At 45.7% G+C, this 26327-nt stretch overlaps 1 protein-coding gene across 2 annotated transcripts in view; it reads left to right on the forward strand.

Annotated features, from left to right (window-relative positions):
- LOC138673100 (EF-hand calcium-binding domain-containing protein 4B-like) overlaps positions 1–26327 on the forward strand; it is a 237268-nt gene that overhangs the window by 25768 nt on the left and 185173 nt on the right. For both annotated transcript variants that reach the window (XM_069761704.1, XM_069761705.1), the window contains exon 3: positions 23593–23704. In XM_069761704.1, the coding sequence (XP_069617805.1) occupies positions 23593–23704 (112 nt within the window). The remainder of the gene's footprint in view (positions 1–23592; positions 23705–26327) is intronic.

Consider the following 26327-nt stretch of genomic DNA (forward strand, 5'->3'; position numbering starts at 1 on the left):
GGCACTAAAAATATTGTTTTTTGCTTTCAGCAAATTCACTCACATTATTCTCCTTATCTACATACCTTCCATTATTATTATTATTATTATTATTATTAATTTATATAGCACCATTAATTCCATGGTGCTGTACATGAGAAGGGGTTACATCAAAATACAAATATCACTTACAGTAAACAAAACTAACAATGACAGACTGGTACAGAGGGAAGAGGACCCTGCCCTTGCGGGCTTACATTCTAGAGAATTATGGGGAAGGAGACAGTAGGTCGAGGGTTGCAGTAGCTCCAATGGTGTTGAGGTGGCCGTGTGGTCTTTACAGGCTATAAGCTTCCTTGAAGAGGTGGGTTTTCAGGTTTCTTTTGAAGGATCCAAAAGTAGTGGATAACCAGATGTGTTGGGGCACTTAATTCCAGAGGATGAGTGATATTCGGGAGAAGTCTTGGAAGCGATTGAGTGAGGAGCGAATAAGCATGGAGGAGAGGAGGAGGTCTTGGGAAGACCGGAGATTACGTGAGGGAAGGTATTGAGAGATTAGTGTAGAAATATACGGAGGAGAAAGGTTATGGATGGCTTTGTAGGTCAGTGTTAGTAATTTAAACTGGATACACTGGGAAATTGGGAGCCAGTGAAGGGATTTGCAAAGAGGTGAAGCAGGAGTGTAGCGAGGAGAGAGATTAATTAGTCAGGCAGCAGAGTTAAGGATGGACTGGAGGGGTGCGAGAGTGTTAGAAGGTAGGCCACAGAGTAGTATGTTGCAGTAGTCGAGGCGGGAGATGATTAGGGCAAGCACGAGCATTTTGGTAGAGTGTGGGTTGAGGAAAGGATGGATGCTGGAAATATTTTTGAGCTGGAGACGACAGGAGGTGGCGAGAGCTTGGATGTGCGGTTTGAAGGACAGGACAGAGTCAAGGGTTACTCCAAGGCAGCGGATTCTGGAGACAGGGGAAAGTGTGATTTCATTTATTTTGATAGATAGATCAGGTAGGGAAGATTTGTCCACATTGAGCTTGAAGAAGCGAGAGGTGAAGGAGGATATGGCTGATAGACACTCTGGGATTCTGGAGAGCAGAGAGGTGACATCTGGGCCAGAGAGGTAGATCTGAGTGTCATCGGCATATAGATGGTACTGGAAGCCATAGGACCTTATGAGTTGTCCCAGGCCGAGTGTATAGATTGAGAAGAGTAAGGATCCTAGGACAGAGCCTTGGGGGACTCCAACAGAGAGGGGGCGAGATGAAGAGGTAGTATGGGAGTAGGAAACGCTAAATGTGCGGTTGGCAAGGTATGAGGAGATCCAAGATAGGGCAAGGTATTTGACCCCAAAGGAAGAGAGGATCTGTAGTAGGAGGCAGTGGTCAACTGTGTCGAAGGCAGAGGACAGGTCTAGGAGGAGTATAGAGAATTGTCTGCTAGCTTTGGCTGTAAGTAAGTCGCTAGTAATTTTGGTCAAGGCAGTCTCAGTGGAATGGTGGGGACGGAAGCCAGATTGTAGGTTGTCGAAGAGAGAGTTAGATGCAAAGTGAGAGGAAAGTTCAGCATGGACATGCTGCTCAAGGAGTTTGGAAGCAAATGGGAGCAAAGATATGGGGCGATAGCTGGACATACCGTTTGGGTCAAGGGCTGGCTTTTTGAGGATAGGTGTGATTGTGGCATGTTTGAAGGCAGAGGGGAAGGTACCAGAAGTTAGTGAAAGGTTGAAGAGATGGGTAAGGGATGGGATTAGTGTGGTGGTGAGGTTGGGGAGGAGGTGGGATGGGATGGGATGGGGTCAAGTGCACAAGTGGTGAGGTGTGATTTGGAGAGAATATGAGCAAGCTCCCCTTCAGAGATTTTGGAGAGTGAAGTTATGGGGTTTGGGCATTGGTCTCTCATACAAAGGGGTTGTGGTGGTTGGACAACAAAGACTTGCCTTGTTAGGTCTATCTTATTTTTGAAGTGCATGGCAAAGTCCTCGGCAACGATTAGGGAACTCGGAGGGGGCAGTGGTGGGCGGAGGAGGGAGTTAAAAGTGTTGAACAACTGTTTGGGGTTGTGGGATATGGAAGATATGAGGCTTGTGAAGTAGGCCTGTTAGCAGATGTGAGAGCTGATTTGAATGCCAGTGTTGCTTGTTTGACTGCAGTGAAATCATCTTGTGAATGCATTTTCTTCCAACGCCGTACTGCAATTCTGGATACTTGCCGAAGCTTTTTAGCGATGTTATTGTACCAGGGTTGTCTATTGGTTCGTCGCACTCTGCTATGCATGACAGGTGCGACCGTGTCAATAGCTGATGCAAGAGTGGCATTGTAGAAAGCAGTTGCAGTGTCTGTGTCATGGAGTGAGGATATAGAAGACAGTGGTAGGATAGAGTCAGAGAGTGTGTTGGTGTCTAGGTGTTCGATGTTCCTGCGTGGGTGCGCATGGTGCTGGACATGGGTGACAGGTGAGGAGGACAGGGATGAGAAAGTGAGTAGATGGTGGTCAGATAGAGGGAGAGGGGAGGTTGTGAAGTTAGATAAGGCACATAAACGGGTGAAGACCAGGTCTAACGTGTGTCCGTCTGTGTGGGTGGCTGAAGAGGACCATTGAGTAAGTCCAAAGGATGAAGTAAGGGACAGGAGTTTGGAGGCTGCTGACTGGTGGGTGTCAATGGGGATGTTGAAGTCACCCATGATGATGGTGGGAATGTCAGCAGACAGAAAGTGAAGGAGCCAGGTGGAGAATTGGTCAATAAAGGCAGTGGTCGGGCCCGGAGGTTGGTATATGATGGCAATTTGGAGGTTGTAGGGGGAGTAGATGCGGACAGAGTGGACTTCAAAAGAGGGCAGTATAAGGGAGGGTAGAGGTGGGATTGGGTTAAAGGTACAGTTAGAAGAAAGGAGAAGGCCCACTCCTCCACCATGTTTGTTGCAAGGGCGAGGAGTGTGGGTGAAGTGGAGGCCACCGTAACATAGTGCAGCAGGGGAGGCTGTGTCAGAGGGTGTCAGCCATGTTTCGGTGATGCCCAGAAAGAAAAGATTACGAGAGATAAAGGGGTCGTGAATCACATGGAGTTTATTGTAGATAGGGCGGGCATTCCATAGTGATCCAGAGAGAGGGTGCAGGGGGGTGGGCATCATGTGCACGGATTTGAGGTGGGCAAGATTTCAGGTGTTTATATTGGGTTGGGAGCGATAGGAGGGGGTAGTAATAGGAGGTATGAGCTGTGGGGGCCCAGGGTTGGGAGATATGTCTCCAGCAGTGAGGAGAAGCAGAGAGAGACAGAGTAGGTGGGAGAAAGAGAGTGGGCGGCTTGTTTTGTGGTTTATTAGGAGAGATCTGAGGTTGAGGAGCAGGTCAGCGGAGGAGGTCAGGTGGGGAGGCAGGAGGGAAGGAGAGATTATTACTTGGTTAGGGAGTGCTAGGGTTTGAGGATAGCAAAGGAGACTGAGGAGTAATGGAGCCAAAACAGTTAGAGCGTATGTCAGCATGATGAGAAAAAGTGTGGCGGAAAGGGAATGAAATTTAGCACACTTATTAACAGTGGTTAGTCTTACCTTCTGTTCACTTCTGGCTCATTTCTGGCATATTTCTACTATCATATTTGCTGTTATCCTTTTAGAGACAGACCACGGTCCAGAAAGACCTGTGTCTCTGAATTTATAACAGGCTAAGTGCTCATGAAATAGGCCAGGTGTGATCAGGAGGGAGGGGCAGCAGGAAGACTGGTCACAGACACAGGAGGGAATTAATTAGAAGTCAGAAGGGAAAATGCAAGGGGAAATAGATCCAAATGGAAAGATAAAGCCAAACCGTGTATTGGCATCAAGGAATTAAAATGAGAAAACATGCAGGGGAAGGGTGGGAAAAAAAGTCATAGCAGCAAGCAGACATACCAGGAAGTAATAGCATGGTGAGGAAGATCAGGAAAGTTGGGTGATAATGATGGGATTGGGGTAGCAGCCAGCGGACATACCAGGAAGGAATAGCAGCGTGAGGAAGATCAGGAAAGATGGGTGATGGTAATGGGATTGGGGTAGCAGCCAGCGGACATACCAGAAAGTAATAGCACGGTGAGGAAGATCAGGAAAGTTGGGTGATGGTGATGTGATTGGGGTGGCAGTCAGCGGACATGCCAGGAAGGAATAGCAAGGTGAGAAAGATCAGGAAAGTTGGGTGATGGTGATAGGATTGGGGTAGCAGCTAGCCGACATACCAGGAAGGAATAGCACGGTGAGGAAGATCAGGAAAGTTGGGTGATGATGATGGGATTGGGGTAGCAGCCAGCGGACATACCTGAGAATGAAGCAGATAAGTTGTCAGATTGATAGCAATAACAAAGCATAGCAAAAATAAAAATAAAAATGAAGCATCTATAGCAGGGGGTTAATTTTCTGGCATATTTCTGCTATCATATTTGCTGTTATCATTTTAGAGACATCCTTCTAGAGACAGACCAAGGTCCAGACAGACCTGTCTGGACCTTCTACCAATAGGTTCCCATAACAGTTGGGGATCTGCTGATGCCTTCCTTGTTTGTCATGACAGAGCTGCTATAAAGACCAGTCTGAACCTAATAATTACACTGCGCAACAAATTTCAGGGAAGTTCTTGTCCCCTGAAAATTTTTTTTTGTATCTGACAGATTTTGATATGCTGAACATGAATATGTGCTCCAAAAGTCTGTATCATGTAAGGTTTTTAACCCCTTCATGACCGGAGCTTTTTTCGATTTCTTGTTTTCTGCTCTCCTTCTCTCTAGAGCCATAACTTTTTATTTTTCCATCAATATGGCTGTGTTAGGGCTTATTTTTTGCGGGCTGAGCTGACATTTTTAATGATGCCACTTTTGTGCAAAAACGTTCTTTTGATTGCCTGTTGTTGCATTTTAATGCAATGTTGTGGCGACCAAAAAACGTAATTTTGGCGTTTGATTTTTTTATCGCTACGCCTTGTGGAGAGTGACATGATAAGCATGTCGAGGTAAGGAGACTTAAAGCCGCAAGGAGAAATGATACTTCTTTGATCCCGGTCAGACGCCTCTCAATCAGCCAAACCAGATCTCCACTTTGCACTGACGAGGGGCAGTACCCCGAAACACAGTGTCTGCAATTTGAGATTCTGGTTTGGCTATTATCCTAAGTCATGTGACAAGGCCCGTTAAAGAGTCGACATTGACTGTTAGGATTGCTACTTCCAATAGGTGGCACTAGAGTTCTAGTCCTCTTCCTCTCTGAAGAGACAATTTGCATATTTCCCAGAGGAGCATTGCGGCTTTAAGTCTCCTCACCTCGACATGCTTATCGTGTCACAAGTAAGAAAAGGCTTCCGATTCTTTGTTCATTGCTTTGACAAAATTCTTCATAAGCCCAAGTTAAATATTCAAAGGAGGGAGACATATCTTTGCTGATCAACGAGAGGATTGTGTTTAACATTCTTCTGTCCAGCAACCAGGTTTTCGCGGAGTGGCCAGTCCTTTCTGAAATAGTGCATTTCTCGTGCACAACTGTCCCACTTACAAATAAAACAACACTTGCTATATCCAAGCTGCCATCCAAGAAGAAGTGCAACAACTTTTAGATCATCCAGTTATAATTTTTATAATTAATGTGGGTCAACAGTAACTACATATTCTCATACATTTCTTTCATCTGTACGACATGTCCAATAGGTATAGAAGGATAGATATTTCCGTTGTGTAGTAAAACAGCCTTCAGGCTTAAAACTGACGAGTCAATGAACAGTCGCCAGCGAAACTTCGAAATAAATCTTCAGTTTTTAAAATGAAAAGTATTCAGGTAAATCGCATATATGATAGTAACTAAATGGAGGGCGGTAATGTCACGATGAGGACAGGCTTTGCAGGGTTGAGAATCTCTCCCCCATGTGCTCACCCTCCTATCCACTCGCTCTTTCCCCATGCGCTGACATCTCCCGTCTGTGCTCTCTTGAGATCGCAGAGGATACATTTTGTGAGGTAAAATATTGTTTAAAAACAGTCAGTGAAATATTTTACCTCACAAAATGAATACTCAGTGATCCCCTGCTGTAATTTCGGTATTGTCTTTTGATTCCTCCCCTGCCCAGGAGATGTGGTATGCTCCATACCCGATCAGCTGAATGATTCACTGCGCCTGCGCAGAATTTGCATAATAAGTGCTTGCATATGTGTAGATCAGAGATTTATGTTATCTCAGTGGAAAATTCAGAATATACTGTTTCAGAAAAAGTTCATATATGAGTTTTTAGAAATATAACAGAATATTATAATGTTTCGTATAATTTCTCAAAAACCTTACGTCATAGGAAAAATCTGAAGTCATTTCTGAAATCAGCATGAAAAAATCTATCAGGAAAACTCAAAATTGTCCGAGGGACAAAACCTTAAGACACTGCACAGCCTGTTATATGGTATCTCTATTGCTACCTATACAGCTGCGCAGAGGTCCTGCTGCTGCGCTCTGTACAAGCAGTGACTAAGATAAGAAAGCGCCTATGCTTATGAGTCATGTCTACTGGATCGCCCCCATAGGGCAGTGGGGTACTCGGTACCAGGTCCTTTCAGTTCTCAAGGGGAATGTCATGGTGGCTGACCCGGTCCGTGGCCCTAGGGACGTCCACAGTAAAAGGGAAAGGTCTTTAAAGGGGAAATGTTCATGACGCCACCTGTGGTATTCGGTCAGGTCGACCGACGCTGCTTAGGGGTCCGCTGGGGTGATGTTATGGCAGCTAGATGGTGTACCTTCCCACAGGTGAAGTATGTCCCCAGGGCTTCCCAGAGTGTAGATGGTGGATGGTGTGAGGCGCAGTGAAGAACGAGGACACAAGGTAGCAGTCTCTTTACCTTTACTGAAGGTTTCATGTTATGATCAGGTGGCCTTGGAGCAGCATGAAAACTTTCTCTGGAGTAGGTGGTAACTATACGGACCGCAAACCCTGATCTTAACACTGCAACTAGAAGTAGCCGTGGGGTGTGCCTAACAAAACCTAGACACCTCGACACAGCCGGAGAACTAAATACCCCTAAAGATGGAAATAGGAAAACTATCTTGCCTCAGAGTAGACCCCCAAAGGATAGGCAGCCCCCCACAAATAATGACTGTGAGTTGGAGAGGAAAAGACACACGCAGGCAGAAAACAGGCTTAGCAAAGGAGGCCACTTCTAGCTAAATAGAAAAGGACAGGACAGGATACTAAGCGGTCAGCATAAAAATACTACAAAAATATCCACAGCAGAAAATACAAAACTCCACCACCTAACTAAAGATGTGGAGAGTATAACTGCAACTCCAGAAAATCCAACCAGACTGAGAAAAGCAACTAACACAGTCAAAGCTTGATCAAATAGAAACAAAAGATCAGCACTGAAAATAAGCACACAACAAGTGTGCTTCAGAAAAAGAAATAAACACTTATCTTTGCTGAACTGGCAGCTAAGCAGGTGAGGCCAGGCAGAGATCCAATACTTCCAAAGAAAATTGACAACTGGCCAAGGCTAATGAATCCTGCACACTTAAATATCCCAGTCAGAACAGCAATTAGCACATACACCTGGCCAGGACTGTGACTCGGAGACAACTGCATTCCCAGCTACAACCACTGGAGGGAACCCAAGAGCAGAATTCACAACAGCTTCAGCATCCACAGTCCAGAGCACCAGATCACAGGGCAGGCAGAGTCCGGCCGGTCTGAAGGCAAATCCAGAGTCACCTTATCCAGGTGGAAATCAGTAGCCTTCCTCTAGCGCCTGGATTTTGTAGTACCTTATTGCTGAGCTTCTCATAAGGTCTGTTGTGAATTCTGTTATCGAACTCCCTCCTGTGGTCATGTGTTATGGCTGGCAAACAGGCAACACAGCGTGCAGTAATCAGCGCACATACAGAGATCTGGCAATAACCAAAAACAATAGGACGAGCTCTGAGACGTGGAATCTCTGTAGACTGCAGTACCTGATCTATCCTCACACAACTATAAGCAGCAGTGGATTGCGCCTATCAACTACCTATGCAACTCGGCACTGCCTGAGGAGCTGACTAGCCTGAAGATAGAAATACAAGCCTGACTTACCTCAGAGAAATACCCCAAAGGAATAGGCAGCCCCCCACATATAATGACTGTTAGCAAGATGAAAAGACAAACGTAGGAATGAAATAGATTCAGCAAAGTGAGGCCCGATATTCTAGACAGAGCGAGGATAGCAAAGAGAACTATGCAGTCTACAAAAAACCCTAAAACGAAAACCACGCAAAGGGGCAAAAAGACCCACCGTGCCGAACTAACAGCACGGCGGTGCACCCCTTTGCTTCTCAGAGCTTCCAGCAAAAGTTAATAGCAAGCTGGACAGAAAAAACAGAAAACAAACTAGAAGCACTTATCTAGCAGAGCAGCAGGCCCAAGGAAAGATGCAGTAGCTCAGATCCAACACTGGAACATTGACAAGGAGCAAGGAAGACAGACTCAGGTGGAGCTAAATAGCAAGGCAGCCAACGAGCTCACCAAAACACCTGAGGGAGGAAGCCCAGAGACTGCAATACCACTTGTGACCACAGAAGTGAACTCAGCCACAGAATTCACAACAGTCATGAATGGTACTTCGGCGAGTTCTGTCCATGGACTCCCTCTGGTGGCTGTGAGTGGAGCTGCTGCTTCTGAGGTTCCTTCCACAGGTGACGTAGTTTATTCTTTGGCTGGCTGTTCTATTTAACTCCACTCAGATCGTTACTCCATGCCAGCTGTCAATGTTCTTGTACTGGTCAGTTCGCTCTTGGATCTTTCTGGTGACCTGTCTACTCCAGCAGAAGCCAAGTCCCTGCTAGTTTATTATTTGTTCATTGTTTCCTTGTCCAGCTGGCTATCATGACCTTGCTTTGCTAGCTGGAAGCTCTGGGATGCAGAGTGGCACCTCCGCGCCGTGAGTCGGTGCGGAGGTCTTTTTGCACACTCTGCGTGCTCTTTTTGTAGGGTTTTGTGCTGACCGCAAAGATACCTTTCCTATCCTCAGTCTGTTTAGTAAGTCGGGCCTCCCTTTGCTGAAACCTGTTTCATTTCTGTGTTTGTGACTTTCATCTTAACTCACAGTCAATATATGTGGGGGGCTGCCTTTTCCTTTGGGGAATTTCTCTGAGGCAAGGTAGGCTTTATTTTCTATCTTTAGGGCTAGATAGCTCTTAGGCTGTGAAGAGGCGTCTAGGTCGTGTTAGGTACGCTCCACAGCTATTTCTAGTTGTGTGATAGGATTAGGGGCTGCGGTCAGCAGAGCTCCCACTTCCCAGAGCTTGTCCTGTGCGAGTTTAACCATCAGGTCGTTCCGGGTGCTCCTAACCGCCAGGTCCATAACAAAGGTCCTCACAACTATTGTAGATATTCTAGATGTTGTGTCTCTCTCTGTCCCCCAGATGGATAGGACAAACCCATATGACTGGTGGCCTGAGGCTTTTTACAGGGACTATAGCACGCCCCAGCCCCCACAAATTGCCACCGTACCTCCTGGGTATAGGGCGGATCAGTAACTTGAAATTAGCTGTCCTGCCGGTCTCTGGAGCAAGGCATAAAGGACTGTGGCTCCCTCGGTGTTCCGGCTACCGGATCCTGCGCCTCAGAAGGAGGCAACCTATGTAGGGCAGAACTCTTTCTGGTTTCCTCTCCTTTTGCTATGACTTCTTCTCACGCTATACAATACAGTTCGCTGTTCGTGTCTCTTTCTTAGGAACTGTCGCACTTGGGGCAGGCGCAGCTCCGTGGCCTTCTGTCTAGGCCTCTGACAGGATCCCACCCCTGTCAGGGACCAACTACCTGAGCGGAGCTCAGATAGCAGCTAACTGGGTGAAGCCCAGCCAGCTTCTGACTAACTTCCTTTCCAGACCACCAGTTTTACCTAATTGTGAAGAGTGCCCAAAGAAATAGAAGCATGGCTCCCCCTGGTGGACTGGAGTGTGAAAAGTGTTGTGTGTTGGTGTTACCTGGTAAAGAGTTCTCCTTTATTGCCTTCAAACTTAACATCACTCCCCCTTAGAGGAGAATGATATTACTGCAACGACCAGGACCCTGGGGCACTGCACTACTATGCTGCGCTCTGCATACGTACTCCAGTCAGCAGTAGGTGAGTTGCTGTACTCTGAAGCTAATGCTTTCCGTGCATCTGGCACTCACTGCTCCCATGCGCTTCTAATACAATCGGTACTTGCCAGACACTCAGTGATGATTCCCTATTGGCTGGTGCTGCCATCCTGGATTATATTGACCATAGCACAGGCTTCAAATTTTAAGCCATCCTAGAATTTGGCGCCCGGGTAAACAGCTACTGTGGCCCCCAAACTATATAATTGGTGAATCCTACCGCCATTCTCCTGCACAGAAAAATTCTCTTTACACAGCAGCAGAGCTATCACCTCACTCACTACAACGCATCCTCTCTTTCCAGCACATCCGCCCTTGCCTTCCTGCAGCACATTCTTAGGGTCTTTGATATATACACGACAATAATAATCTCGGTTTTTCAGGAAAGGATGCAGCGAAGTAGAATGTTCTAGATAAAGGGAATCTCTCACCAGGTTTTTGTTACCCCATCTGAGAGCAGCGTAATGTCGGGGCAGAGAACTTGATTCTAAGTATGTGTCACTTATTGGGCTGTCTGCTGTCATTTTTGTAAAATTACTATTTTATCTACTGCAGATGTAGCAGTTCTCTGAATGCTGAGCTCTGTGTAACTCTGCCCACACCACTGATTGGCAGATTTATGCCCATGTACAGTGTAAAAACATCACAGAAAGAAGATACAGCCTCACTGTCACCAGGTCAGATTACCTATACATAGGGTTGAGCGACCTTGACCTTTTTAGAGTCGAGTCGTGTTTCGCGAAACCCGACTATCTTAGAAGTCAAGTCGAGTGGAATCGGCCGATTATGGCGAAAAGTCGGGTATCGCCCGAAACACGAAACCCAATGCAAGTCAATGGGGGAGCAAAGTCGGCAGTGAGTGGAGGCCAGGAAAACACCTACACTGCCCATTTTAATGGCAAAAACATCCATTCTTGTTACAGAAGCTTGTCAATCGTAATTTAGCTTATAATAATTGGAAGGCATTTGAAATTGGGGGTCATTTGGCTAAAGTTGTGGGGGGTAGGGCTGGTTCAAGTAATTAGTGGGCCCAGTAAATCTGGACCACGTCACGGCAGTGGAGCAGGGAGAGGTAAGTATTTCAACTTTGCAAGTGCTGTGATCCTGAGCAAGCAGGGGGGGCCCACTCGTTGGCATTGGCACTGGCACAGGGCCCCTCAAAGTACAGCGGTGTGTTTGCACGGCGGGGGCGCCTCCCACCGGCAGCAACACTTTTGCGTACTATGAGAGGCCCTGTGCCATTGACGTCGCCAACTAGTATTCCTCCCCCCACCTGATGAAGGAACCTGCACTTTCATCTGCACCTTCCTCTTTGTCCCCGTGTAAGGTGGTATGGTATGCGGGAAGAGGAACCTGACTTTCAGCAGGGTCACAATCTTGCTGTGTAGCGTGCATGGGGAATTTTGCGTTATGGGTCAATGTACCAGCAGACTCATCTATCACTGGCTGGGCAATGGGCAGGATGAGGAGGAAACACAGATATAGGCCCAAAGAATAAAGTTGGCTAAATGCAGTTCAAAATTGGTAACACAGGACTAACCAGGGGGCATTGCAGTGGAGGACAACTGGAATGAGAGGCTGACACAGAGAGTAGGCCCAAATCAGTAAGTAGTCGAAATGCAGTTCAAAATTGGCAACCGTAGTAAACAGGCGGCACAGCTTTGTTCAGTGGAGGAGAACAGCAAGGAGTGGCAGACACCGATAGTAGGCCCCAACCCAACTAGTAGGCCAAATGCAGTCTAACATTAACAACTACTTAACGAAAGCCTGAAAATGGAATTTCAGGACAGGAAACCAGGAGAACAGCAAGGAGTGGCAGACACCGATAGTAGGCCCCAAACCAACTAGTACGCCAAATGCAGTTGTTCCATTTAACCACAATTTAATGAGAGCCTGAAGATAGAAGTTCAGGAAAGGCAACCTGGAGAACACCTTGGAGTGTAACACACCATCTCTCTACACCCCATACCCAATTTGTAGGCCTAATGCAGTGTAGTTTCCAACAACTACTAAACGAGAGCCAGAAGATCGAAGCTCAGGAAAGGCAACCTGGAGAACACCTTGGAGTGGAACACACCATCTCTCTACACCCCATACCCAATTTGTAGGCCTAATGCAGCGTAGTTTCCAACAACTACTAAACGAGAGCATGAAGATCGAAGCAATGGAGAGGAAACCTGGGGAACACCTTGGAGTGTAACACACCATCTCTCTACACCCCATACCCAATTTGTAGGCCTAATGCAGTGTAGTTTCCAACAACTACTAAACGAGAGCCAGAAGATCGAAGCTCAGGAAAGGCAACCTGGAGAACACCTTGGAGTGGAACACACCATCTCTCTACACCCCATACCCAATTTGTAGGCCTAATGCAGCGTAGTTTCCAACAACTACTAAACGAGAGCATGAAGATCGAAGCAATGGAGAGGAAACCTGGGGAACACCTTGGAGTGTAACACACCATCTCTCTACACCCCATACCCAATTTGTAGGCCTAATGCAGTGTAGTTTCCAACAACTACTAAACGAGAGCATGAAGATCGAAGCAATGGAGAGGAAACCTGGGGAACACCTTGGAGTGGAACACACCATCTCTCTACACCCCATACCCAATTTGTAGGCCTAATGCAGTGTAGTTTCCAACAACTACTAAACGAGAGCATGAAGATCGAAGCATTGGCGAGGAAACCTGGGGAACACCTTGGAGTGGAACACACCATCTCTCTACACCCCATACCCAATTTGTAGGCCTAATGCAGTGTAGTTTCCAACAACTACTAAACGAGAGCATGAAGATCGAAGCAATGGAGAGGAAACCTGGGGAACACCTTGGAGTGGAACACACCATCTCTCTACACCCCATACCCAATTTGTAGGCCTAATGCAGTGTAGTTTCCAACAACTACTAAACGAGAGCATGAAGATCGAAGCAATGGAGAGGAAACCTGGGGAACACCTTGGAGTGGAACACACCATCTCTCTACACCCCATACCCAATTTGTAGGCCTAATGCAGTGTAGTTCCCAACAACTACTAAACGAGAGCATTAAGATCGAAGCAATGGCGAGGAAACCTGGGGCACACCTTGGGGAGGCAGACAACGTTAGTAGGCCCTACCAAAGTTGTACTCCCAATGCAGTTTTAAAATTCCTATAGGCTGAAAAACAAGACTATTGACGCTCAGCTTTTTTCAAAAGAACACAGCTGAATTGAGTGGCGCAGACAGACACAGGTAGTAGGACTTAACCCAAAAATGTGGCTCACTGCAGCTTAAAAAAGTTACAGGGGTAAACAAGCAGCAGTGCTCTGGGCAGTGGAGGACAATTTCAATAGTGGACCGCAGACAGACTTTGTACGCCTACTATTAAAAAAAGGATGCTCTATGCAATTAAAAATAGGTTCCAGGGGTCCACGGGCAGCAGTGGTGTGGTCAGTGGACGAGTATTGGAAGGAGGGACCGCAGACAGGCGTAGTAGGCCTAACATAACAAAATTAGGCTGTAGACACTGTAAAATTGGTTCCAGGGGTACACGGGCAGCAGTGGTGTGGTCAGCGGAGGAAAATTGGAATTAGGGACTGCAGACAGACTTTGTAGGCTGTCCCCTGTGGACCATGCATCCAACACATTAACCCAGTGCGCCGTAATGGACACGTAACTTTTTGTGGACATGCCTACTGGTCCATGCGTCTCTTGTCAGGTGCACCTTTCTACTGTTTGATTGCCTGAATGCTATGACAATGCAGACTTTTTCATGCCGCTGGAGGGCTGGGATGGCTTTTCTCGCAAAAGAAATGTCGACTGGGTAGCTTGAACCGTTGCACAGCGTAGTTCATCTGGGCTTTGTAAATATAAAACAAAGAAAAAAAGGAGGCTACATGCACTTTCAGCTGGGTTCCAGGGGTACACGGCCAGCATTGGTCTGGTCAGTGGAGAACTATTGGAAGGAAGGACCGCAGACAGGCTTCGAAGGCCTAACATAATAACAGATGGCTGTAGGCAATTTTAAATTGGTTCCAGGGGTACACGGGCAGCAGTGGTGTGGTCAATGGAGGCCTAGTGGAAGGAGTGACCGCAGACAGGCATCGAAGGCCTAACGTAATACCAGATGGCTGTAGGCAATTTTAAATTGGTTCCATGGGTACACGAGCAGCAGTGGTGTGGTCAGTGGAGGCCTAGTGGAAGGAGTGACCGCAAACAGGCATCGAAGGCTTAACATAATAACAGATGGCTGTAGGCAATTTTAAATTGGTTCCAGGGGAACACGGGCAGCAGTGGCCTGGTCAGTGTAGTAGTAGTAGAAAGAACGGCCCGCAGACAGGCTTCGAAGGCCTAACATAAAAAAATTGGGCTGGCTGTAGGCAATTTTAAATTGGTTCCAGGGGTACACGGGCAGCAGTGGTGTGGTCAGTGGAGGCCTAGTGGAAGGAGTGACCTCAGACAGGCATCGAAGGCCTAACATAATAACACATGGCTGTAGGCAATTTTAAATTGGTTCCAGGGGAACACGGGCAGCAGTGGCCTGGTCAGTGTAGTAGTAGTAGAAAGAACGGACCGCAGACAGGCTTCGAAGGCCTAACATAATAAAATTGGGCTGGCTGTAGGCAATTTTAAATTGGTTCCAGGGGTACACGGGCAGCAGTGGTGTGGTCAGTGGAGGCCTAGTGGAAGGAGTGACCGCAGACAGGCATCGAAGGCCTAACATAATAACACATGGCTGTAGGCAATTTTAAATTGGTTCCAGGGGAACACGGGCAGCAGTGGCCTGGTCAGTGTAGTAGTAGTAGAAAGAACGGACTGCAGACAGGCATTGAAGGCCTAAAATAAAAAAATTGGGCTGGCTGTAGGCAATTTTAAATTGGTTCCAGGGGTACACGGGCAGCAGTGGTGTGGTCAGTGGAGGCCTAGTGGAAGGAGTGACCGCAAACAGGCATCGAAGGCCTAACATAATAACAGATGGCTGTAGGCAATTTTAAATTGGTTCCAGGGGAACACGGGCAGCAGTGGCCTGGTCAGTGTAGTAGTAGTAGAAAGAACGAACCGCAGACAGGCTTCGAAGGCCTAACGTAATAAAATTGGGCTGGCTGTCGGCAATTTTAAATTGGTTCCAGGGGTACACGGGCAGCAGTGGTGTGGTCAGTGGAGGCCTAGTGGAAGGAGGGACCGCAGACAGGCTTCGAAGGCCTAACATAAAAAAAAGGGCTGTTGGCAATTTAAAATTGGTTCCAGTGGTACAAGGGCAGCAGTACAATGGTCAGTGGAGGCCTAGTGGAAGGAGGGACCACAGACAGGCTTCGAAGGCCTAACATAAAAAAATAGGGCTGTTGGCAATTTAAAATTGGTTCCAGGGGTACACGGGCAGCCGTACAATGGTCAGTGGAGGCCTAGTGGAAGGAGGGACCCCAGACAGGCTTCGAAGGCCTAACATAAAAAAATAGGGCTGTTGGCAATTTAAAATTGGTTCCAGTGGTACAAGGGCAGCAGTACAATGGTCAGTGGAGGCCTAGTGGAAGGAGGGACCGCAGACAGGCTTCGAAGGCCTAACATAAAAAAATAGGGCTGTTGGCAATTTAAAATTGGTTCCAGTGGTACAAGGGCAGCAGTACAATGGTCAGTGGAGGCCTAGTGGAAGGAGGGACCGCAGACAGGCTTCGAAGGCCTAACATAAAAAAATAGGGCTGTTGGCAATTTAAAATTGGTTCCAGGGGTACACGGGCAGCAGTACAATGGTCAGTGGAGGCCTAGTGGAAGGAGGGACCCCAGACAGGCTTTGAAGGCCTAACATAAAAAAATAGGGCTGTTGGCAATTTAAAATTGGTTCCAGTGGTACAAGGGCAGCAGTACAATGGTCAGTGGAGGCCTAGTGGAAGGAGGGACCGCAGACAGGCTTCGAAGGCCTAACATAAAAAAATAGGGCTGTTGGCAATTTAAAATTGGTTCCAGTGGTACAAGGGCAGCAGTACAATGGTCAGTGGAGGCCTAGTGGAAGGAGGGACCGCAGACAGGCTTCGAAGGCCTAACATAAATAAATAGGGCTGTTGGCAATTTAAAATTGGTTCCAGGGGTACACGGGCAGCAGTACAATGGTCAGTGGAGGCCTAGTGGAAGGAGGGACCGCAGACAGGCTTCGAAGGCCTAACATAACAAAAATGTCAATACAATGGTATTGTCAGTGCCAGGCATTGAAGGATGTCAGCGCATAGACTAAACATTGGTGGAGCTGTGAGAGATAATTTTGCAAGTGGTAGAGCACTGTTTGAGCTGGGGGGGGAACTCTCTTGTGGCCGGCGGTACAGGCCCAGGGCCCCTCATATTACAACGGTGTGTCTGACGTTGGGTGCGCACCACCACCGCCAGAGACACTTTATTGTACTATGAGGGACCCAGTGGCAGTGCCGTCGACCAAAAGCGGGCACACCCACCTCTTCAGACAAACAGCACTCTCACGGGTGCTGGCGCCAAGTGGCGATACCACGGCCCCGTGTGGGAAGTTTGGCCATTTAGTGAGGTGTAAACATGTCGTATGCTGGACAATCAGGTGCAGAAAATTACGAGATTGGAAAAGTGATTCAGAATAGTCCACAGGCAAGACCTTTTCATAGGAAAGCTAGGTGTCAGCCGGGCAAGGTGGGGCAAAAGATTTCGAAATCCAGTTGTGGTTCATTTTAATGAAGGTTAGATCATCTACATTTTGGGTAGCCAGACGAGTCCTTTTTTCTGTTAGTATTGAACCAGCAGCACTGAATACTCTTTCTGATAGGACACTAGCTGCCGGGCAAGCAAGCTCCTGCAATGCATATTCTGCCAATTCTGGCCAGGTGTCTAATTTGGATGCCCAGTAATCAAATGGGAATGACGGTTGAGGGAGAACGTCGATAAGGGATGAAAAATAGTTTGTAACCATACTGGACAAATGTTGTCTCCTGTCACTTTGAATTGATGCTGCAGTACCTGTCCTGTCTGCGGTCATAGCAAAATCACTCCACAACCTGGTCAGAAAACCCCTCTGGCCAACGCCACTTTTGATTTCTGCCCCTCTAACACCTCTGGTCTGCTGGCCCCTGCAGCTCGTGTGAGAACGATCACGGGCGCTGTGTGCAGGGAATGCCAGAAGCAAACGGTCAACAAGAGTTGATTGTTTGGTTGCTAATATTATTTCCAAGTTGTCATGTGGCATTATATTTTGCAATTTGCCTTTATAGCGAGGATCAAGGAGGCAGGCCAACCAGTAATCGTCATCGTTCATCATTTTAGTAATGCGTGTGTCCCTTTTGAGGATACGTAAGGCGTAATCCGCCATGTGGGCCAGAGTTCCAGTTCTCAAATCTGCGGTTGTGCTTGGTTGAGGGGCAGTTTCAGGCAAATCCACGTCACTTGTGTCCCTCCGAAAACCAGAACCCGGCCTTGCCGCGCCAACAATTTCCAGTGGCCCCGGAAAAGCTTCCTCATTAAAAATATAATCATCCCCATCATCCTCCTCGTCCTCCTCCTCCTCTTCGCCCGCTACCTCGTCCTGTACACTGCCCTGGCCAGACAATGGCTGACTGTCATCAAGGCTTTCCTCTTCCTCAGCTGCAGACGCCTGATCCTTTATGTGCGTCAAACTTTGCATCAGCAGACGCATTAGGGGGATGCTCATGCTTATTATGGCGTTGTCTGCACTAACCAGCCGTGTGCATTCCTCAAAACACTGAAGGACTTGACACATGTCTTGAATCTTCGACCACTGCACACCTGACAACTCCATGTCTGCCATCCTACTGCCTGCCCGTGTATGTGTATCCTCCCACAAAAACATAACAGCCCGCCTCTGTTCGCACAGTCTCTGAAGCATGTGCAGTGTTGAGTTCCACCTTGTTGCAACGTCTATGATTAGGCGATGCTGGGGAAGGTTCAAAGAACGCTGATAGGTCTGCATACGGCTGGAGTGTACGGGCGAACGGCGGATATGTGAGCAAAGTCCACGCACTTTGAGGAGCAGGTTGGATAACCCCGGATAACTTTTCAGGAAGCACTGCACCACCAGGTTTAAGGTGTGAGCCAGGCAAGGAATGTGTTTCAGTTGGGAAAGGGAGATGGCAGCCATGAAATTCCTTCCGTTATCACTCACTACCTTGCCTGCCTCAAGATCTACAGTGCCCAGCCACGACTGCGTTTCTTTCTGCAAGAACTCGGACAGAACTTCCGCGGTGTGTCTGTTGTCGCCCAAACACTTCATAGCCAATACAGCCTGCTGACGTTTGCCAGTAGCTGCCCCATAATGGGAGACCTGGTGTGCAACAGTGGCAGCTGCGGATGGAGTGGTTGTGCTACTGCGGTCTGTGGACGAGCTCTCGCTTCTGCAGGAGAATGAGGAGGAGGAGGAGGGGGTGCGAACGGCTACAGCCAACTGTTTCCTAGACCATGGGCTAGGCAGAACTGTCCCAAACTTGCTGTCCCCTGTGGACCCTGCATCCACAACATTCACCCAGTGTGCCGTGATGGACACGTAACGTCCCTGGCCATACTTACTGGTCCATGCATCTGTTGTCAGGTGCACCTTTGTGCTCACAGATTGCCTGAGTGCATGGACAATGCGCTCTTTAACATGCTGGTGGAGGGCTGGGATGGCTTTTCTGGAAAAAAAGTGTCGACTGGGTAGCTCGTAGCGTGGTACAGCGTAGTCCATCAGGGCTTTGAAAGCTTCGCTTTCAACTAACCGGTAGGGCATCATCTCTAACGAGATTAGTCTAGCTATGTGGGCGTTCAAACCCTGTGTACGCGGATGCGAGGCTAAGTACTTCCTTTTTCTAACCATAGTCTCATGTAGGGTGAGCTGGACTGGAGAACTGGAGATCGTGGAACTAGCAGGGGTGCCGGTGGACATGGCAGACTGAGAGACGGTGGGAGATGGTATTGTTGCCGCCGGTGCCCTAGATGCAGTGTTTCCTACTACGAAACTGGTGATTCCCTGACCCTGACTGCTTTGGCCTGGCAAAGAAACCTGCACAGATACTGCAGGTGGTGCGGAAAATGGTGGCCCTACACTGCCGGAAGGGATGTTGCGTTGATGACTAGCTTCATTGGCCGAGGGTGCTACAACCTTAAGGGACGTTTGGTAGTTAGTCCAAGCTTGCAAATGCATGGTGGTTAAATGTCTATGCATGCAACTTGTATTGAGACTTTTCAGATTCTGTCCTCTGCTTAAGGTAGTTGAACATTTTTGACAGATGACTTTGCGCTGATCAATTGGATGTTGTTTAAAAAAATGCCAGACTGCACTCTTTCTAGCATCGGATACCTTTTCAGGCATTGCAGACTGAGCTTTAACCGGATGGCCACGCTGTCCTCCAACAGGTTTTGGCTTTGCCACGCGTTTTGGGCAAGATACGGGCCCGGCAGATGGAACCTGTTGCGATGTTGATGCCTGCTGCGGCCCCTCCTCCTCCGCTTCAGAACTGCTGCCGCCTGCACCCTGTTCCCCCAATGGCTGCCAATCGGGGTCAAGAACTGGGTCATCTATTACCTCTTCTTGTAGCTCGTGTGCAACTTCGTCTGTGTCACCGTGTCGGTCAGTGGTATAGCGTTCGTGATGGGGCAACATAGTCTCATCAGGGTCTGATTCTTGATCATTACCCTGCGAGGGCAATGTTGTGGTCTGAGTCAAAGGACCAGCATAGTAGTCTGGCTGTGGCTGTGCATCAGTGCACTCCATGTCAGATTCAACTTGTAATGGGCATGGACTGTTAACTGCTTCACTTTCTAAGCCAGGGACGGTATGTGTAAAGAGCTCCATGGAGTAACCCGTTGTGTCGCCTGCTGCATTCTTCTCTGTTGTTGTTTTTGCTGAAGAGGACAAGGAAGCGACTTGTCCCTGACCGTGAACATCCACTAACGATGCGCTGCTTTGACATTTACCAGTTTCACGAGAGGAGGCAAAAGAGCTAGAGGCTGAGTCAGCAAGATAAGCCAAAACTTGCTCTTGCTGCTCCGGCTTTAAAAGCGGTTTTCCTACTCCCAGAAAAGGGAGCGTTCGAGGCCTTGTGTAGCCAGACGACGAACCTGGCTCCACAGCTCCAGACTTAGGTGCAATATTTTTTTTCCCACGACCACCTGATGCTCCACCACTACCACTACCCTCATTACCAGCTGACAATGAACGCCCCCGGCCACGACCTCTTCCACCAGACTTCCTCATTGTTTTAAAAACGTAACCAAACTAACGGTATTTGTTGCTGTCACACAACTTACACGGTGAGCTATAACTTCAATATGATTTAGCTACCCCATTACAGGTGGGTGAGACCACAACGAAAATCAGGCACAATGTTACACACTCTGTTTTTGGTGGCACCAAATGAGAGAGATGCCACACACGCAGGACTGTCACTGAAGCACAAATGTTAATATTAATCTCCCACTGTTTTTTTTTGTTTTGTTTTTTCAGGGAGACTTTAGAAACAAAATAAAATAAAATGATTTTTTCAGGAAGAATTTAGAAACCAAATAACATAAAATGATTTTTCCAATGACAATTTAGAAACCAAATAAAAAAAAAAAAAAAAGGCTTTCTATGCCCCACTGAGTGAGAGATGCCACACACAGGAGTCAGGAGTGGCACACAAGCCCAGAGGCCAATATTTTTCTCCCAATGATTGATGTAGTGATTTTTTCAGGTAGATTTTGGAACCCAAATCAAGCAAAAATAATAATAGGCTTTCTATGGCCCACAATTGGAGAGAGAGAGAGAGATGGCACACCCAGGAGTCAAGACTGGCACACAAAGCAGAAAGGGCAATATTAATCTCCCACTGATTTTTTTTTTTTTTTAGGGAGACTTTAGAAAAAAAAAATAATAGAATAAAATGATTTTTTCAGGAAGAATTTAGAAACCAAATAAAATAAAATGATTTTTTCAGGGAGAATTTAGAAAACAAATAAAACAAAAAATAGGCTTTCTATGGCCCACTGACTGAGAGATGGCACACACAGGAGTCAGGAGTGGCACACAAGCCCAGAGGCCAATATTAATCTCCCACTTTTTTTTTTTTTTTCAGGGAAAATTTATAAACCCAATAAAAAAAAATTATAAATAGGCTTTCTATGGCCCACTATCTGAGAGAGAGAGATGGCACGCTTAGGACTGGCACACAAGCCCAAAGGCCAATATTAATCTCCCTTTTTTTTTCAGGGAGAATTTATAAAACCAAAAAAATAAAAATAAATAGGCTTTCTATGGCCCACTATTTGTGAGAGAGATGGCACGCTCAGGACTGGCACACAAGCCCAGAGGCCAATATTAATCTCCCACTTTTTTTTTTTTTTTTTTTCAGGGAAAATTTATAAACCCAATAAAAAAAATAATAAATAGGCTTTCTATGGCCCACTATCTGAGAGAGAGAGATGGCACGCTTAGGACTGGCACACAAGCCCAAAGGCCAATATTAATCTCCCTTTTTTTTTTTCAGGGAGAATTTATAAAACCAAAAAAAAAAAAAAAATAGGCTTTCTATGGCCCACTATTTGTGAGAGAGATGGCACGCTTAGGACTGGCACACAAGCCCAAAGGCCAATATTAATCTCCCACTGATTGATTTATTGATTTTTTCAGGTAGAATTTAGAACCCAAATAAAGCAAAAAAAAAAAATAGGCTTTCTATGGCCCACTGAGTGAGTGATGATGCACACAGGAGTCAGGAGTGGCACACAAGCCCTGAGGCCAATATTTTTCTCCCACTGATTGATGTAGTGATTTTTTTCAGGTAGATTTTGGAACCCAAATCAAGCAAAAAAATAAATAGGCTTTCTATGGCCCACTGACTGAGAGATGGCACACACAGGAGTCAGGAGTGGCACACAAGCCCTGAGGCCAATATCTTTCTCCCACTGATTGATGTAGTGATTTTTTCAGGTAGATTTTAGAACCCAAATCAAGCAAAAAAAAAAAAAAATAGGCTTTCTATGGCCCACTGAGTGAGAGATGACACAGACAGGGATGGCACTCTAGCAGAAATGCCAATCTTAATCTCCCACAAAAAAAAAAAAAAAAAGGAACTGTCCTTCAATTACTATCTCCCTGCAGTAATCTCAGCCAGGTATGGCAGGCAGCAATAAGGAGTGGACTGATGCACAAATTAAATAAAAAGTGTGGACAAACAAACAAGATAGCTGTGCAGAAAGGAAGGAACAAGAGGATTTGTGCTTTGAAAAAAGCAGTTGGTTTGCACAGCGGCGTACACACAGCAATGCAGCTATCAGGGAGCCTTCTAGGGCAGCCCAATGAGCTACAGCGCTGAGGAAAAAAAAAAAAAATGTAGCTTCCACTGTCCCTGCACACCGAAGGTGGTGTTGGGCAGTGGAAATCGCTACAGCACAAGCGGTTTGGTGGTTAATGGACCCTGCCTAACGCTATCCCTGCTTCTGACGAAGCGGCAGCAACCTCTCCCTAAGCTCAGATCAGCAGCAGTAACATGGCGGTCGGCGGGAACGCCCCTTTATAGCCCCTGTGACGCCGCAGACAGCAAGCCAATCACTGCAATGCCCTTGTCTAAGATGGTGGGGACCAGGACCTATGTCATCACGCTGCCCACACTCTGCGTTTACCTTCATTGGCTGAGAAATGGCGCTTTTCGCGTCATTGAAACGCGACTTTGGCGCGAAAGTCGCGTACCGCATGGCCGACCCCGCACAGGGGTCGGATCGGGTTTCATGAAACCCGACTTTGCTAAAAGTCGGCGACTTTTGAAAATGAACGACCCGTTTCGCTCAACCCTACCTATACACTAGCAGGATGGAGCAGACCCCCGTGATAAAGGTGGGGGCAGCACAGCTGCAAAATACTGATGCAGACAGCCCTCACACACCTACCATCATGGAGGGGGGGTCTGTGTAGTATTAAACATGCACCCAGATGGAGATTGCATAGGACGCCAGGCACACAGATACATGTAATGCACAGTGTCTGGCTTACAGCCTATTGACGCCCATACTATTAGATCAGTCGGGCTGTCCAGCTTTATATAAGTGCACAAGACAGATGCCTCAATTAACCAACAAAAATTAAAAGGCCTGGCTGCATCCTGCATAAAATGGAAAAAAAGTACAATGAAAAGATGAATAATGTGCAAAATAAATACATTGCATCAGGTATTGGTCGATATTGTGGCCAAAATAGGTAAGGTCACAACTCACGTCAAGGGTCCTCACACTGGCAATCACCTGAAAACAGTGATTTTATCAAATCTGCACTAACAGTCCAGTAAATGACATATCACTGGAATCAGGGTCTTTGTCTGCTATGCTGCTCTCAGATTAGCTGGACAAAATCTGGTAGAAGATTCCCTTTAAATCTCAAAGGAGGACTTAGCAATAACTTTTCTATAATTAACAGGAAGAGGCCCAAGAATCAACAACACACAAAAGATCAAAAGGATAATGACGATCTACCATTGTGATCCCAAGCATGCATGGACTGACAAATGATTGTAGATATCTGTAAGGATATTCCTCATGTTATAATTGTTTTTCTTCTCCAGAGAATCAGTGGAGTTATTTTCTGCACTACCGAAGTCTTAGAAGAACTATTCGATGAACTTAACAAAGAAGAAAAAGGATATCTTAGTTATGAAGAGTTCACTTCAGGACTGAGTACGTTACATTCTTTTAAAACAAATTCTATTATTTTCTAAGAAAAGCTAACTTTAATATTATGTGTGATCTGTATAAACCCGTAGGGAAAATAGTTCTGAAAGAAGAAACAAATGTCTCGCCAGCGCCACCTATATGTGCTAATGGTAGTGCTGTTGTGCGGGCTTGTGAAATTAAGTGTATAATAGTGACACTTTTACATTCTGAATTTCTTTATCTCATGGAGATATATTATTAGATAATTCACTTAAAAAAGAGAATATTTAATACATATGCCCCAATTCATGAAGGCATATCGAGAATTATGAAATAAAACTAAACTAAATGTTGCAAATCATTTGTGTGGCTCCAGATTGCACAAAAGTGTAGCAACTTTTAGGATTTTTACACCAGTCCCTGTTAACTGTGCCAAAATATTGATGGAGCGGGCCCGGGACAGGACATGGCAAAGCCCGTCCAATAATTTATGCTACAAAAGTGGCGCAAGTAACTCCAGAAATAGCCGCCAGCCCCTAGCAGTGGTGCATGGCAGTTACAGGTGCTTCTCACAAAATTAGAAGATCATCAAAAAGTTAATTTATTTCAGTTCTTCAATACAAAAAGTGAAACTCATATATTATATAGAGTCATTACAAACAGAGTGATCTATTTCAAGTGTTTATTTCTGTTAATGTTGATGATTATGGCTTACAGCCAATGAAAACCCAAAAGTCATTATCTCAGAAAATTTGAATAATTCACAAAAAAAAACACCTGCAAAGCCTTCCTAAGCATTTGAAAAGGTCCTTTAGTCTGTTTCAGTAGGCTCCACAATCATGGGGAAGACTGCTGACTTGACGGATGTCCAGAAGGTAGGCATTGAGACACTCCACAAGGAGGGTAAGCCACAAAAAGGTCATTGCTAAAGAAGATGGCTGTTCACAGAGTGCTGTATCCAAGCATATTAATGGAAAGTTGAGTGGAAGGAAAAAGTGTGTAGGAAAAGGTGCACAAGCAATAGTAAAAAAAGGAACAGCACAAACCCTTTACTTATCTTCGGGTGCAAAGCCCCCAGACAGCCCGTCCACTGGTTGTCTCTAGTCCATACACTTCAAAAAAAGCAGGCAGCAGCCGAAATGTCGCACAGACATGTGGGTTTAAATAAATCCTGCATATCATCAAAAAGACTATGGAGTGCTGCCTGCTTTTTTTGAAGTGGATAGATAGATAGATAGATAGATAGATAGATAGATAGATAGATAGATAGATAGATAGATATTGGATAGATAGATAGATAGATAGATATTGGATAGATATATAGATATTGGATAGATAGATATTGGATAGATAGATAGATAGATAGATAGATAGATAGATAGATAGATAGATAGATAGATAGATAGATAGATATTGGATAGATAGATATTGGATAGATAGATAGATATGGGATAGATCGATAGATATGGGATAGATCGATAGATAGACAGATAGATAGATAGATAGATAGATAGATAGATAGATAGATAGATATTGGATAGATATACAGATATTGGATAGATAGATATTGGATAGATAGATAGATATTGGATAGATAGCTAGATAGATAGATAGGGGATAGATCGATAGATAGATATGGGATAGATCAATAGATAGATATGGGATAGATCAATAGATAGATATGGGATAGATCAATCGATAGATATGGGATAGATAGATAGATAGATAGATAGATAGATAGATAGATAGATAGATAGATAGATAGATATTGGATAGATAGATATTGGATAGCTAGATAGATAGATATGGGATAGATCGATAGATATGGGATAGATTGATAGATAGATATGGGATAGATCGATAGATAGATATGGGATAGATCGATAGATAGATATTGGATAGATATACAGATATTGGATAGATAGATATTGGATAGATAGATAGATAGATATTGGATAGATAGCTAGATAGATAGATATGGGATAGATCGATAGATAGATATGGGATAGATCAATAGATAGATATGGGATAGATCAATAGATAGATATGGGATAGATCAATCGATAGATATGGGATAGATCAATCGATAGATATGGGATAGATAGATAGATAGATATTGGATAGATAGATAGATATTGGATAGATAGATAGATAGATAGATAGATAGATAGATAGATAGATAGATAGATAGATAGATAGATAGATAGATAGATACAGTGGGGCAAAAAAGTATTTAGTCAGTCAGCAATAGTGCAAGTTCCACCACTTAAAAAGATGAGAGGCGTCTGTAATTTACATCATAGGTAGACCTCAACTATGGGAGACAAACTGAGAAAAAAAAATCCAGAAAATCACATTGTCTGTTTTTTTAACAATTTATTTGCATATTATGGTGGAAAATAAGTATTTGGTCAGAAACAAACAATCAAGATTTCTGGCTCTCACAGACCTGTAACTTCTTCTTTAAGAGTCTCCTCTTTCCTCCACTCATTACCTGTAGTAATGGCACCTGTTTAAACTTGTTATCAGTATAAAAAGACACCTGTGCACACCCTCAAACAGTCTGACTCCAAACTCCACTATGGTGAAGACCAAAGAGCTGTCAAAGGACACCAGAAACAAAATTGTAGCCCTGCACCAGGCTGGG

Source organism: Ranitomeya imitator, chromosome 3, assembly GCF_032444005.1.
Source record: "Ranitomeya imitator isolate aRanImi1 chromosome 3, aRanImi1.pri, whole genome shotgun sequence".
NCBI lineage: Eukaryota > Metazoa > Chordata > Amphibia > Anura > Dendrobatidae > Ranitomeya > Ranitomeya imitator.